At 38.9% G+C, this 15,159-nt stretch overlaps 2 protein-coding genes across 4 annotated transcripts in view; both read right to left on the reverse strand.

The window, feature by feature from the left end:
- LOC125271014 (protein NLRC3-like) overlaps positions 1 to 15,159 on the reverse strand; it is a 224,362-nt gene that overhangs the window by 77,854 nt on the left and 131,349 nt on the right. The window lies entirely within an intron of this gene.
- LOC125271013 (protein NLRC3-like) lies at positions 641 to 14,792 on the reverse strand. The gene is made up of 5 exons (XM_048194938.1): positions 14,731 to 14,792; positions 5,722 to 5,984; positions 5,300 to 5,344; positions 2,669 to 4,487; positions 641 to 954 (listed from the first exon to the last, which is right to left on the reverse strand). Exons 2-5 carry the CDS (start codon positions 5,969 to 5,971, stop codon positions 708 to 710), a joined length of 2,361 nt encoding a protein of 786 aa, XP_048050895.1. The 5' UTR covers positions 5,972 to 5,984; positions 14,731 to 14,792; the 3' UTR covers positions 641 to 707.

A 15,159-nucleotide genomic window follows, 5' to 3' on the forward strand; every position in this document is an offset into this window, starting at 1 on the left:
ACCAATCGGTTGCATCCTGCAAACAGTCTTGAACACACCTCAGTTATTCATCCATTCAATGCGTTCAAATTGGCTGATTCATTCGGGAGTGAAGTAAATGGTTCTCTATATGAATGGTCTATTGAATCATTAGGCTTGTTGGACTTGAAGCAGCACTGCACAGACCGATCGGGTCTGTTTGCTTTCTTGTGGTACTTTGATGTCATACACCTATCAGTCTGTACAGATCTGTACGGATTCAAAAATGAAACGCTGCTGTGTGCATAAAATCAGTATCACATTTGCACTCATGCTATTCTGGACAGAAAAACAGCACTCTACAACATTGTGCTCGTTACTCATGTATAGCTTATGTATATCAAATAATGTAAATATGAGACAAAAAAACTTAAATAGGCATTTTTACCCCATATCTTGAATTTTAGGGACATTCTAAGTACATTCTACAGGCAACATCAGTGAGTTGTTGCCCTGCATCATATCCATCATCAATCAGCTGTATAAAATGTCAGATGACTTGCATAGGTCTGGCAAATACGTATGCAAGTGCATTGAATGCGTTAATAATTTTACTAATATATATATATATATATATATATATATATATATATATATATACACACATATATATACACACACACACACACACACACACACCTCTATATATTTGATTTGCAGAATTTGTTGTATTATATAATACTATCATATTATCTAATAACAAAGAGATGGCACTTTAATTTATTTATCTTAGAAACAATCTCAGTCTTGTTTATCTCAAACCTCAGTTTCTTCAGCTGACAGTTTGGGCTCTTCAGCTCTTCAGAGATCAGCTTCACTCCTGAGTCATACAGGAAATTGCCACTCATGTCCAGCTCAATCAGGGGTGAGTTTGGTATCTGCAGGGCCAAAGCCACAGTTTCACAGCAGGTGTCATCGAGAAGACAATGGGAGAGTCTGTAAAAAATCACAACAACCAGAGTGAATAAGGAATGAAACAGTCCAAAACTGGTAAGTTACACCACACACACCTTGATGATCGCTGAAGAAGAAGATGATAATGATGATGATGATGATGATGATGACAATGTCTCTTATCTTTGTAGGATATGAACAGATGATAATGGAGAAGATGGGAATCCAGTGAAGGAAGAGAGATGAATGGACCACAGGAAGCTGATACAGGTAAGTAGATGCAGATAAGTAGCGATTTGCAATACAAGCAGTCCAAGTTCTTCGTCCTTGCTAACTTGGACTGCTTGTATTGCAAATCGCTTGTGTGTGGTTGTGGCTTTTATGGAGAGTTATGGATTGAGAAGTGTATGCAGGTGATGACCAGGGAGAATTGTGGGAAATGTTGTGCACAGAGGAAACAGGCATGGTGACCGGTGAATGGTGATCCTGACAGTACTCTTCCCATCTAGAAGTGTGCCCTTGTGCACAACAGAATCCAGCCAGGGTGGGAGGACGGGCATCCTGAAGTTGTGATGGGCAAGTGAATAGGGATCTATGGTTAGGAAACTCCAGAACGACAACCCAAGGAACGAGGGAGGCACCGGTAACTCAGGGGAGCAGGGAAGCGGTGGCCGTTCAGGGAGCTAAGGAGGAGCTGACCGTTCAGGGAGCCATGACAGTACAGGTAGCACAGGGGGGCATAATTTAGTAGCACAGGAGACAGGAGAACAGGAGATTCCATTGACCGTGCCTGGGACACAGGAGACAGAAGAATCAGAGATTCCATTGGTCCCTCTGACTGTGGCGAGGAGGCTAGTGATGGTCAAGATAGGGAGCAGGGAGAAAAGGAGGTCTGGCTAGCCTTCGTGGCCGAGATGAGGGAACTTAAAACCGGAACAGCCACCTCAGCTAAATATATTGTTTTACTAGTACTTATGTATATTTAAATGTCTGAAACCTAAAATAAACATTATGTTGTTGAAAACACTACATAGTTGTGATAAATGACAAGCGCTGCTGAATACATCCGTATCTGGCTCAGTGCCAGTCAAAGTGCGAAAGCACAGTTTGAATCTGGCAGTTAAGTGACATCTCTGAACATTCTAAATCCCATATTTGGGACCATACTATCAGGGGCACAGAAATAAAATCTCATATGTGGGACACAAAAGGTTAATAGAGGTGGGCACAAAAATGACCAAATTTCCTCTCGTTTGTCGCACCCCACTTGTCATGTCTCTATTCCCCACACTTTGAGAAACGCTGGGTTACAGTCTTTTGACCTGCTTCATGGGATAGGGCAGGCTATTGACTAAGTGCAGGGTAAAGAATGGGCTCCTCATAGAGTTCAAGAAGCTGAGTGGAAAGGTGATCACTGGTGAATGGTGATCCTAGCAATGGCATTTATTGTGTGTTCATCTTGTAGGAACAGTGTTTGTAGTAACACTGATAGGTTATGGCATGTTCTCTGTCAACATTCAAGCTTTCTGGAAAAATTTATAAATGACATGTACGCTGGAACTGATGTGACAGTCAAGTGAAAATAATTTTCAAATGTACTGTATGTCTATAAAATCACTTTAGTAAATCAATTTTAGTAAATACAGATTTTACTCTCCAAAATCAGTAAAAACATGTTACTTCACACTGTATCTTATGCTAAAGTTGATTTACAGGGTTAAAAACTTTGATTAAACAGCTTCAACAAGTTACTTACTTTGCTTTTCTGCAGCATCTCACAGCTGGCAGGAGATTCCTATAGCCTGCCGGTTCAGTATAGTACCTTCCCATGTCGAGCACATCCAGCACTTCCTTTGACATCAGCAGTACGTAAGCCATCAATGAGATCATTGAAGACGAGAGTCTTCTTTCTGCAGATGATCTGAAGTATCTTTGAATTTCTGTATATAATGAATTGTCATTGAGCTCCAGTAAGCAGTAGAACAGGTTGACTGAAGTTTCAGGTGAGATGAGTGTCTGGTATTTTAATAGTTCTTTAATGTGTTTGGTTATTTCTGTGATGCTGTCTTTGCTGTCTTCAATGTGTGTGAAAAGGCCTCTGAGCAGTTTCTGATTGGATTCCAGTGAAATGCCCAGCAGAAACCGTAAAAATAGGTCTAAATGTCCTTTCTGACTTTGCATTGCTTTCCAAACAGCTTTCTTCAGTAAATCATGTAAAGCAATATTTTTGTCTGGCTTGTCGACATGGTCGGGTCTAACCTCGTTTTGTGTTTGTTCGGTGAAAAACTGCAGCTCGTCCATGTTGTTGTTCAGGTAGCAGAGGAACACGTACACTGCAGCGAGGAACTCTTGAACACTCAGATGCACAAAGCAGAAGACCTTTATCTCATGAAGTGCAGCTTCTTGCTGAAAGATCTCAGTGAGCATTCCTGTGGACTCAAAGTCTTCACTCACATCAATACCACATGCTCTCAGATCTTCTTCATAGAAAACAATGTTTTCGTTCTTCAGTTGTTCAAATGCTAGCTTAGCTAAATTCAGAATCATTGTTTTATTGGAATCTAAGAGCTTGGTATGGACTCTTTCTGTTTTTCTGTCGTGCTTCTGGCTCTTCATGTTCATCTGTATCAGCAGGAAGTGGATGTACATTTCAGTGAGTGTCGTGTTGATGTTCTCTGTATTGTTCTCAATGGGGATATCCTGAAGAACAGTGGCTGTGATCCAGCAGAACACGGGAATGTAACACATGATGTAGAGACTACGAGATTTCTTAATGTGTGAAATCATTCTGGAGGCCTGAGTCTCATCTTTGATTCTCTTTCTGAAATACTCGTCCTTCTGCTGGTCAGTGAATCCTCGCACCTCTGTGAATAACCCAACATACTCAAGAGGGATCTGATTAGCTGCTGCTGGTCGTGATGTCACCCAGACAAGAGCTGATGGAAGCAGAGTTCCATTCACCAGACTTGTGAACAGTTCATCTACAGATGATTGCTCCTCAACACTTGTCACCATTCCACTGTCAAAATCCAAATTCAGTCGAGACTCATCCAGTCCATCAAAGATAAACACAAGCTTACAATTAAATATCTTACATATCTTTGTTTTTTCCAGGTCTTCCAGCTCTGGGTTAAATATCTGTAGAAACTCATGCAGACTGATCTTTCTGTCTTTAATGCAGTTAATCCTTCGGAATGGAAGCAGGAAAACACAGTTTATATCCTCATTGGCTTCTCCTATTGCCCAGTCCAGAATGAATTTGTGCACTGAGACTGTTTTTCCAATGCCAGCGATGCCTTTGGTCAAAACAATCTTTTTCTTATTTTTGTTTAGACTAAATACATTGTTGCATTCGATTGAACTGTTCTGTAATTTACGGGGTTTAATGGTGTCATCAATCTTCATAATTTCATGTTCTTGTTTGACTTCTTTAAGATCCCCCTCCGTAATGAAGAGTTCTGTGAAAACATCCTTGAGGTGTGCTTCATTTTCCTTTTTACACTCAAAAATGTATTCTACTTTGTCCTTCATGTTCATTTTGTGAGTTTTCATGAATTTATGGAGCCAGAAATCATCTGTCATGAAAAATATAAATAAACTGAAAAAGGTGTGAACCAAACAACACTAGAAAACTAGACATGTACGTTTCCTAAAGAAGATGTGAGCGGTGCTTGCTGTGCTCAACTATACTGCCCCCTACACTGCTAGCATGTTTTAGATAAGATGCTAGCATGTTGTTAGCATGAAGCTAACATGATTAGCATGTTGGTTTACCTGATGCTAACTCAATTAGCATGTTTTTAGTATCTTTTTAACAAGATGCTAACATGACTGTAGCAAGATGGTAACATGATTAGCATGTTATTAGCATGATGCTATTAGCATGTTTTAACTGTAAATTAAATGCTATTAACATGTAGCTATTCACTGCTAGCATGTGTAGCATGTTGGAAGTCCAGTTTGCTAGCATGAGTCAAAAGAGCCAATTCCCACCTCTATACAATGTTCTGATGCAGAGATATAGGTCTTGCTAAATGGTTGCTTGGAAGGTGCCGATTTTGTGCAAAATAAAACAGACAAAAAATTGCCTGTTGAATATTATAGGTTGTATTTTTAAATAGACTAACTATTTTGGAAGTGAAGTCTGGGAGGTGAATATGGATTATTACATTTTTAATAATGATGTGTGAAATGTGTGTAAATCAAAACATTCAAAGCTTAAATATACAACCATGTTGAATTTTAGACACTAAAACTGTAAGCTCTGAAAAATACACTGCATAAAAATACAAGTACTGTTAATGGATTTATTTATCAATTAGTGCAATTCAACATGTTTTTTTGTTTGTTTGTTTGTTTGTTTCAAATACATTTAAGGTTAATTCACCTTGTTTTCTTGTGTGTTTTACTGCTGGCTCTAATGATTTTTGCACTGTAGAGAGAGAGAGAAAAGAACAAGACTTTATGTTTATCAAAGTATCCTGAAAAGGCTCTACATGTTTCAACACTTCATTAAGCAGTACAATTATTAAACTACTAAATAAATCAGCATATTAGAATGATTTCTGAAGGATCATGACACTGACAATTCAGCTGTGAAAGTTTTCCTGTGATGGCAACATAAGAATAAAAAAAAAAAGATATTTAAATAGAAAAGTTATTTTATATTGTCATATTTCACAATATTGAACTATTTTTGATCAAATAAATGCAGCCTTGGTGAACATAAGAATCTTCTTTCAAAACAAATCTGAATAAAAGTTTCTATGAATCTATGATGACTATCTTCTCTATTCTTTCCTTTATTACATTCGGTGTAGTTGTTCTGTAACTCTTCAGCCAGCTGGTTCTGGTGCATCTTCCTCAGGATGTTCAGTGTGATCTTCACAGCTTCTTCTGCTCCAAAATACTCCATCATTATGTCCACTATATCAGTGACACCAGCCTTCTCCAGTTTACCAGCTCCAACACATCCATCTTGTTTTAAGAGACCCTTAAATCTCTTCATATCATGTTCTTTCAGGTCATCTAGAGTATCATAAAGAAGCTCTGTTGCCATCGTCCTTTATGGACTGTTGGAAAAAGAGAAAAGTCTACTAATAGTTGCAATTTTATAGCAGAGATTTATGCAGTATGTGCAAATAAATGTGCATAATGAAATAACACTGTGGTCATATTCAGGTTGTGTTTTAATTTCAGATTCTTGTAAGACTTGTCTTTTACATTTCAGACCAGACTGGAATAAAAAGAATAATGTGACACTCAAAATATTAAAAGTTACAGTAGTGATTGCAAATAATAATAATTCATATTAAAATTGATGAATAATGGAAAAAAAAAAGGTTTAACATTTTCCCAGGCACATACACAGGTTTGTTTTGCTATCTTAGTGAGGACAATCCATAGGTGTAATGATTTTTATACTGTACAAACTGTACATTGTGTCCCACTACACTACCCCTACCCCTCATCCTACCCATCACAGAAAACATTCTGCATTTTCACATGTTTTTAAAGTTATTTTAAATATGAAGACTCATGAAATGAGACTCATATTTCATGTTTACGTTGTAATACCAGTGTAATACCCATGTCATTATACAAATTTGTGCCCTCATAAATCATGAAAATGCACACGCGCACACACATACACACACGTTTGTTTTTGTGAATTGTGGGGACATTCCATAGGTATAATGGTTTTTATACTGTACAAACTGTATTTTCTATCCCCCTACACTACCCCTACCCCGAAACCTACCCATCACAGGAAACTGTGCACATTTTTATTTTCTCACAAAAACTCATTCTGTATGATTCATAAGCCTTTTGAAAAGTGGGGACATGGTAATGTCCTCATAAGTCACCTCTTCTTGTAATACCCATGTCATTATACACATTTGCGTCCTGATATGTCACAAAAACGCACACACACACAAACTCTCTCTCACAAACACACACACATACACATATTTGTTTGCCTTAACTGAAAGTAAATAAAAGTAAATAAATTCTCGTTATCAAAATGAATCTTCTCTAAAAGTAAACAAATTCTCGTTATCAAAATGAATCTGTATAATTAAATAAAGGTTGTGATGTTGAATCAGCGGCAGTACAGCAACTGTGGCAACAGGACGTGATGTCTACGTTCCCACCTTCAGTCAGTTGCTCTCAACGGATTTTAGCCACAGTTGCTGCCCCTCCAGTGCCCTGCGTAAGTCTGCTGAACCCTCTTGAAGATGGGACAGGGCTTTACACAGAGAAGATAGACACTGCCCACACAGTGAACTTGGATAACACTGGGAAAGCATACTGGGAAAAGGAACGCTGCAGAAGCCACATCCTTGACAGGAGGTCTGGGGGAGTATACACATATAGTCTAACCCCAAATGGCCATACTACATATGGAAGTCTTTGAAGTGGCTCTCACCCATTTTGGAAGTAGGCTACACATAGCAGAGACGGCAGAGCGGGCTCTGCCAAGGGAAAGACACGGGGCTTCCGTTCAGGAGCTTACCATGCAAAATACACACATGGGATCCCCTTTAGGTTTGCACATATGGACACCCAGCCTAGAACTGGTTCAAATGAATACAACAGATGTAGGCCTGGCGCTAGATGCTCCACCACTTCTGGCTGTCAGGGGTGATGGAGGACTCACCAGGGTCAGTCTGCCAGTAAGGTCTCTCTCTGGAGCAATAAGCACATAGTGCAACAAGCTGACACTGGATTGGAGCCTCTCATGTATCTCTGACCAACTGAGGTGAGAACACAGGAGGTGATTGGCTCGACACGAAGGCAATAGAATCTAGCGAACATGTTAGGTGTCACCCAGGCCACAGCTCTACAAATATCTGTCAGCGAGGCGCCATGTGCCAGCACCCAGGCGGATGCAACAATTCTAGTAGAGTGAGCTCGCAGCCTCAGCAGGCAGGGCATGCCTTGTGCTTAGTAAGTCTGTAGGCACATAGAGGTTGCAGGACGCAGAACTGGAGAACAGAGGAAAAGGCTTGAAAACTCAGGAAGAAACGTCTCGTCACAGACAGCGAACCTGAACTCGCAGCAGACAGGTGGAAGCAAGCGCACAGCCCAGCTGAGATACACAGCACCTCGGAACGAGTCCAGACAGGAACAGGCAGGCAGCAGGTCACTGGACAGGAAAACTGGTGAGACACACTCGACAAGACAGACTAGACTTTGGCTGACAATGCAGTAAACAGAAATAAACTTGTGAGCATAACGCTTTCAACAATAAACAGGCAACAAAGCCAGAAACATGGCGACGTTAAATAGCACAGGAGAGAAGAACAAAGAGAAACAGGTGCAATAGTAATCAGTAAGCCAAGTGAGGGAAACGAAGCAGAGAAAGAGAGAGAGAGCGAGAGAGCAAGAGAGAGAAAGAAAGAGGAGAAAAACAAACCTAACTCATGACAGTTAGGACATCGACAAAGATTTGTCAACACAGAAAACACTTCATCACTGGATAGAATGTTTTTTATTTTTTTCGTTTATTAAACGTGTGGTTTATGTCAGATGCATGTACAGAACGCCTGTCAGAGAAGATGAGGTAATGTTTTTTTGAGCACTATTCACACCCAGCCTAATTCAGGAAAAAAAAAATCTGCGAATGCACCACGTGAAACATGGATTCAGTCTTCCGAACTTTTAACATTGTGCCAGTTGTTTTAGATTAATATGTGCGAGAGAGAGGAAAGGCAGTGCTTAGTTTGAACAGACAGAGAGAGTGCTCTCTGCTTGTTCTCTCCGTTCCCTTGACATGTGCCCTATCACAAACACAGCAGTTAATAAGCTTCACTCATAGATCACAATAACAGATCAAATAAGGCATTGACGGGACAAAAATTTGTTTTGATGGCCGCCAAAACTTTTTCAACATAGAAAAATCCTTGTCGTACTAGCTATCATGTCCAATTAATTATTTGAATTCTTCTAATCCTGTATTGATCATTTTAATATAAATCAACCAACATCAACCAATATCAACCATCAACCAATAAACCAATATAAATCAACATCAACCAATATAAATCAACCAACACAGAATAATTTTATTGAAGAATTTGCAGATTTTTTTAGGGGACATTGACTAATCATGATATTATTTTAATTCTGGGTGATTTTAATTCTGGGTCTCTTACTGTAACTGCTCAATCTTGTAATGCATTTTCTAATATGTATCTGGAGGAATACCAACCCCGTACTTCAGTCTCTGTTTCTTCCCACTTGAATGTTGATGATCAGGGGCACTTGTTCAGTAACAGATGTTGTAATATTTCAGATTTTATTGCACCTCAAAAGCTTGTTAAATTAAAACGCAAATCCCAACCATGGATGAACGGTGATATCCGGGCACTTAGACAGCAATGTTGCCAATGTGAGCGTAAGTGGAAGAAGAATGGGCTCCAAGTATCCTATGGAATGTTTTAAGATTCTTTGCACAATTTTCAAAAGATTGTCAAGATTACAAAGATGAAATATCTATCTGAAATTATTGCCAAAAATTCTTATTGCTCTAGAATTCCATTTTCAACTATTGATTCTGCTCTAAACCCCCCAGTACAGACATTCCCAGAAACATCTTCCTCATTATGCGAAAACTTTCTTAAGCACTTTCTAGATAAAGTTAATAATGCCGGGCTCAATTATCTGCAATGACAAATTCTACTACAGACCCCATTTTATCTACTACTCACTTGAGTGAATTTGAATTGGTTTCTTTACAGGCATGTAAAGAAATCTTTCTAAAATTAAAATCCACCTTTTCTCCCCATGATGTGTTGCCTTCACGATTTGTAAAACAAATCTTTGATACTATAGGTCTGATTTGGTGAACATTATAAATAACTGTCTTTTGACAAGGACTGTTCCAGATGATTTCAAACTAGCCTCCATGTCATCAATCCCAAAGAAGCCTTCGCCTGATCCCTCAGTTTATTCAAACTTTAGAACAATCTCCAACCTACCATTTTTATCAAAAGTTCTAGAAAACTATTTGAATGCAAAACTATTTGAATAGGAAAGGTATTTCAGATATTTTTCAGTCTGGCTTTAAAACACTACACAGCACAGAGACTGCCCTTTTGAAAGTCCTTAATGACATTTTAATGTCCACTGATGCAGGTGATACCATAGCTTTAATGGTGTTAGATCTCAGCTATGCTCTCAGCTCCAACAGAAGATTCTCAGTAAACGTAGGGAAGCACTCTTATTCTGTTGGGCATGCTACATTGGTGTCCCTCAGTGTTCAACTTTGGCACTGTTACTATTTTTTATTAAACATGTTACCCATTGGTTCTATATTTAGGAGATTTGGGGTATTCTATCATTGCTATGTAGATGATATGCAACTTTACATACCATTTATGCACAACAACAGGTCTGGCATAAAACAATTAATAGACTGTCTTCAAGATTTGAAAACGTGGCTATCCAATAATTTTCTGCTTTTGAAAGAAGAAAAAACACAAATTGTCCTGTTTGGGATTACAGAAAAAACTGAGCACTGTTGATTTGGGTTCTCTCACTTCATATTTTTCTTTTGTTGTTAAAGATCTGTGCTTTATTTTGGACAGTGGCTTAAAATTTAACAAACAAATTAATGCTGTTGTCAGTTCCAGCTTTTACCACCTCTGAAGATTAGCAAAAGTTAAACCCTTCCTAAGTAGGAAGAGTTTTGAGATAGTAATTCATGCTTTTATTTCATCACGGCTCGATTACTGAATTTGCTGTATCACGGGCTTTCTGTTTTGTCTATTCATAGACTGCAACTGGTCCAAAACGCGGCTGCCTGCTTGTTCACGGGCAGTCGAAAACGGGACCACATTATGCCTATTTTACGTTCATTGCACTGGCTACTGATTCAATATCGTATTGAATTTAAAATTTTCTTGTTTGTCTACAAAGCCTTAAACAATCTCGCTCCTTGATACCTGTCAGAATTGTTTACTGAGCATAACCCAGACAGATCACTCAGATCACAGACCAGTCATCTACTATGGGTACCCAGATCTAGACTGCGATGCAGGGGGGACAGAGCCTTTGCAGTAGTTGGCCCAAAGTTGTGGAACAAATTGCCTTTATCTATCAAAACAGCACCCAGAGTGTCTGAGTTCAAAAGTCTTTTGAAAACCTATTTGTTCTCTTGTGTGTTTGTTCTTGTGTGGCAGAACAGAATTTGATTAAAAAGATTCTCCACCCGGCCCTCCTCTAGGGGAAGAGCAGCCCTGTCCATCTCCGGGTCGACCGACTCAGGGATGATGTTTCACTGACTGCTCAAACGGCGGCTTAGATGGGTGGCGTCAACTTACTGTGGTGGTCACAGTAGAGCAAGCTGTGCCAGAATTATTGTTTTTTTTTTTCTGCAGTAGATCGACGCACTTGGCAACGAGCAAGCTGAGGGGCAACCCATGAGGGACTCTAGTAGCATGTCAGAGCAAGCTCTTGATTGTCTCAACTAGGCATGTGACGTTATCAAATTTTCATGTTGCATCTCCCCATCATCACAGATAATCCTCGTCAGCACTCCCCTTATAATGCTTAAGTATGTTTGGTGTTTCTTATATCATTTGTGGAAATCCGGTATACGGTATTATCACAATATTGAAATAAGTTGCAAAAAAGTGTTGTCATAGTATAACAGGTTTAAGAAATCTCTTATAACAAAAAAAAAAAAAACTGAACATTTAAATGCAATAAAACAGTACACAAATTATAACGTAAAATGTTTCAAACAGATTAAAGTATTAAAGAAGTATTGTCACGTCTTGTTTTGGTGTTGGTTCATGTTCACATTTCATGGTTTATGTTATAGTTATGCTTTTTCATTGCTATGTTTGTTTTCCTTGTTTTTGCCATGTGCTTTTGTCATGTGATTTCCCATTGCCCTCATGTGTTCATGTCATGTGCTTCCCCTGTCTCATGTGTCATGTTCTCATTGGTTGTCATTGTCATGTGATTTCAGTTCTGTCCTGTCATTGGTCCTTTGTCTTCATTGTTCACAGGTGTTCCTTATTTGTCATTAGTCTCTTTGTATAAATAGCCCTCATGTTCCATTGTTATTTTGTCTAGCTTTGTTTGTATGTAACCTGTTGTTGGTGAGTGTCAAGTCAAGTCAAGTCAAGTCAGTATTCATGTTCCTGTTCCTGTTCAAATTTGTATTTCGGATTATTGTTAATAAACTGCACTTGGGTTCTACCTACGCTCGCCTCCAGTGGACTCCCTACGTTACAAGTATAAAGAACAACAAAATTAAAAAATAACGTTAGTTAATGTCAATTGCTCATTCTTTCAATAGCTATTTGTTACAGAACGTATTATTTTTTGTTCATATTAGTTAAAAAATACAACTGATCATTGTTAGTTTTAGGTCCATTAAATAAAAATGACAACTTTTGACTTTAGTAATATTAATAAACATTAATTAGAAATTAATATTAACTAAGATTAAAAAATGCTATTTTAAATGCTAATAAATGCTATAATAAAAGTATTTTTTTCATTGTCAGTTTGGTAATAATGAATTAACATTTTAACTAATTAAGCCTTAGGTCATCAAGTGTTACTGAACAATAACAAATAATCAGAAAATTTTCAAATCACTGAAAATGTTGTAGTCCATATTAAAATATGAAAATGTTTAAGTCTGAAAATAAATAGCCTATTAAGTCTATAAGTATTAAGTATTAGGTGCTGTGATGAACAACATTGAGATTACCAAAAAATGAATGACTGTTTGAAGCATTTCAAATACTGTAGTACTGCAGCTGCTTTGTTTATGGGTTTCTGGGGTAACCGCAGCATTTCTGCTGTTCCAACAGTGCCCTCTGCTGTCAGAGAGTGAACGTGCACTTTCATTCAGCACGTCTCTTTCACTTGTTCTGCCATGTGCTTTTCATGCAAGTTGGGGTTGTTTACATAGTGAGCGTGCCTCTTTGATGCCGCATACAGCGGTGTTGTGGATTTTATACGGCTGATAGGTAAAGTATTCTTAAAATATAATATAAAAATGTGAATAATTTGTAATAAATAATTATTCACAGTATTTTGAGGTGCCCATGGTAACAATATTGTGTATATTCATTATTGTGATACATGTCTAGTCTCAACCCTCAGCCTGCCTCTGACTGCGAAGAACTGCTGGGCACAGTCCTTGACAGTGTTGCCGAAAAGGCCAACTTGTGAAATAAAAGCAACGAGAAAGCACACTTTGATGGCATCTCGGAGGCGCTTCTGGACCACCAAGGTGGACAACGTCTGGCTGAGGGCCAGCGCTGTGACTTTAATCATGGTCAGTCACTGAGCACAGCTCAACCCCGGCTCAGAACTACTCTCGTGCATTAAGAGTGCTGTGGCCTCGCATGCAGGGCAGGGGCTGCCAGTGGCACTGCCACCACCATCGAGGGTAGTGAGAGTGGAGAAAAATTATGCTGATTTTTTTTTGCATAAGTATGACTCCATACTGCCAAGTTTTCCATGCACATCAAAAAAAAAAAAAAAAAAAAAAAGGCAAGGGGGCGGGGCAAGGAGATTTACATGTCACATTGTGCCCCCCGACACCAACTATGAAAAGCTCAGAGACTGAGCGTGTAGCGACCCAGGAAAGCATGGCTATCAACTCTGAATCTGATTCAGCATGAGCACACACCATTACAGTGGGGAGCTCAGCATTATCCTCATTTCCAGAGCATAACAGTCCTCTCTCCGATGCAGCAATCGTCATCTGGAGCCCGAATTAAATGCCAGGTTCCCCATGAGAAGGACCAGCAATCCTATCCAGAAGCTGCACAGCTTGAAATGCGCTAGAAGGGAAGGGGCCCTAGGGGGTTGGTTCCCTGTAGGAGAAGCCCTCTGTAACCCCAGATCACCCAAGCTATTACAACAAAGTAGACCTCTCCTAGTGGCCACAAAGGAGGGCACTACAATGGGGAACAGCCAAAGGCATGCCATCTCATTTGAGGCACTCGATTCTCAGCTGCACATTTAGAGGTCGTGGCAACACTGACAGGGAATTAGTCCATCCTGCAGTGTGCACTCACTCTCATTGAAGGCACAACACTTGCCAGATGTGATAACAGCTTTTTTAGCGCTCTTAGAAGGCGCACCGTGACCAGCTGTGAGAACAGCCTTTTTAGAGCTCACTGAAGGCGCAAACAAACACCATCTCGACCACTGCTGCAGTGCCATATCACCAACACCAAACAGAAAGAAAGCTTCTTCCCTGAAGAACCTACTCTTTTTAAGAAAACACTGCTTGTAGATTAGAGCAGGTACAAACCACTCACCTCCGAAGTGAAAAGCTGAAGTATGCGATACACTTGCTGCTCATTAAACACCTGCAGCTGATGCAAATCTTGCATGCTAATGTACATTGGCTCATTTTAGTTACACTCAAAGTAGATTGGTCTCTCTAGTGAGATCCCAATTCGTCGAGTGTGACCAACTGAAAGGGAACAGAGCTTTTTAACTGCTTTAGTATCATAGACCTAAAGCCATATTTAATGTTTGACAGAAATGAAAACAAAGCTGTGAGATACTGTAGAAATACAGTGTCCCAATTGTTCAGCTCACAAAACACTTTTTTTTAAACAGTTTAGAAAGTTATGAGTTTTGAAAATGACCTAATCTAGAAGCTTTATTCAGTGGATGTCACTGTAAAGACTGTAAACTCACACTCAGAGCCTCGTTTCAGACGCATAAAATTCAATAATGGTCTATCAGTTGTGCTGCATGAATCTTCTGTGATCACTGAAACATCACATTTAAACATTGATCAGTAACTTAAAATATTCACTTACTTACCTTGAATAATGACAATATTTGCAGATGTTTCTTTGTCCTCCTCTTAAATGGCACCTTGATCATCAAAAGTGCTAATCTTTCTTTCACTTCTGTGTTCTTATGAAGAGTGGTTCTCTGCAGAACTGGTTTTTCATGTCAAACAACATGAGATGAAACTGTGAGAGAAAAACATCCAGTCAAGCAAAAAACATTTTTATATCTTCATGGAATCTTTCCATTGACTTCTATTGTTGTTATACTGAGCTAATATTTTCTATCCTCTATGACTAAACATTACCCTAACAAAAAACCTTTACTTATTAAAACATTATTTAGTATGTTTATTAATTTGTTTGCATCATTAATTTAAAAACACTCATTTTATGTTTCTTGTGTGGAAAAAATATAAAATGCAGAACTGCTTCTTTCTGACTGTCATTTCAGACATTT

Source organism: Megalobrama amblycephala, linkage group LG7 (assembly GCF_018812025.1).
Source record: "Megalobrama amblycephala isolate DHTTF-2021 linkage group LG7, ASM1881202v1, whole genome shotgun sequence".
Lineage (NCBI taxonomy): Eukaryota > Metazoa > Chordata > Actinopteri > Cypriniformes > Xenocyprididae > Megalobrama > Megalobrama amblycephala.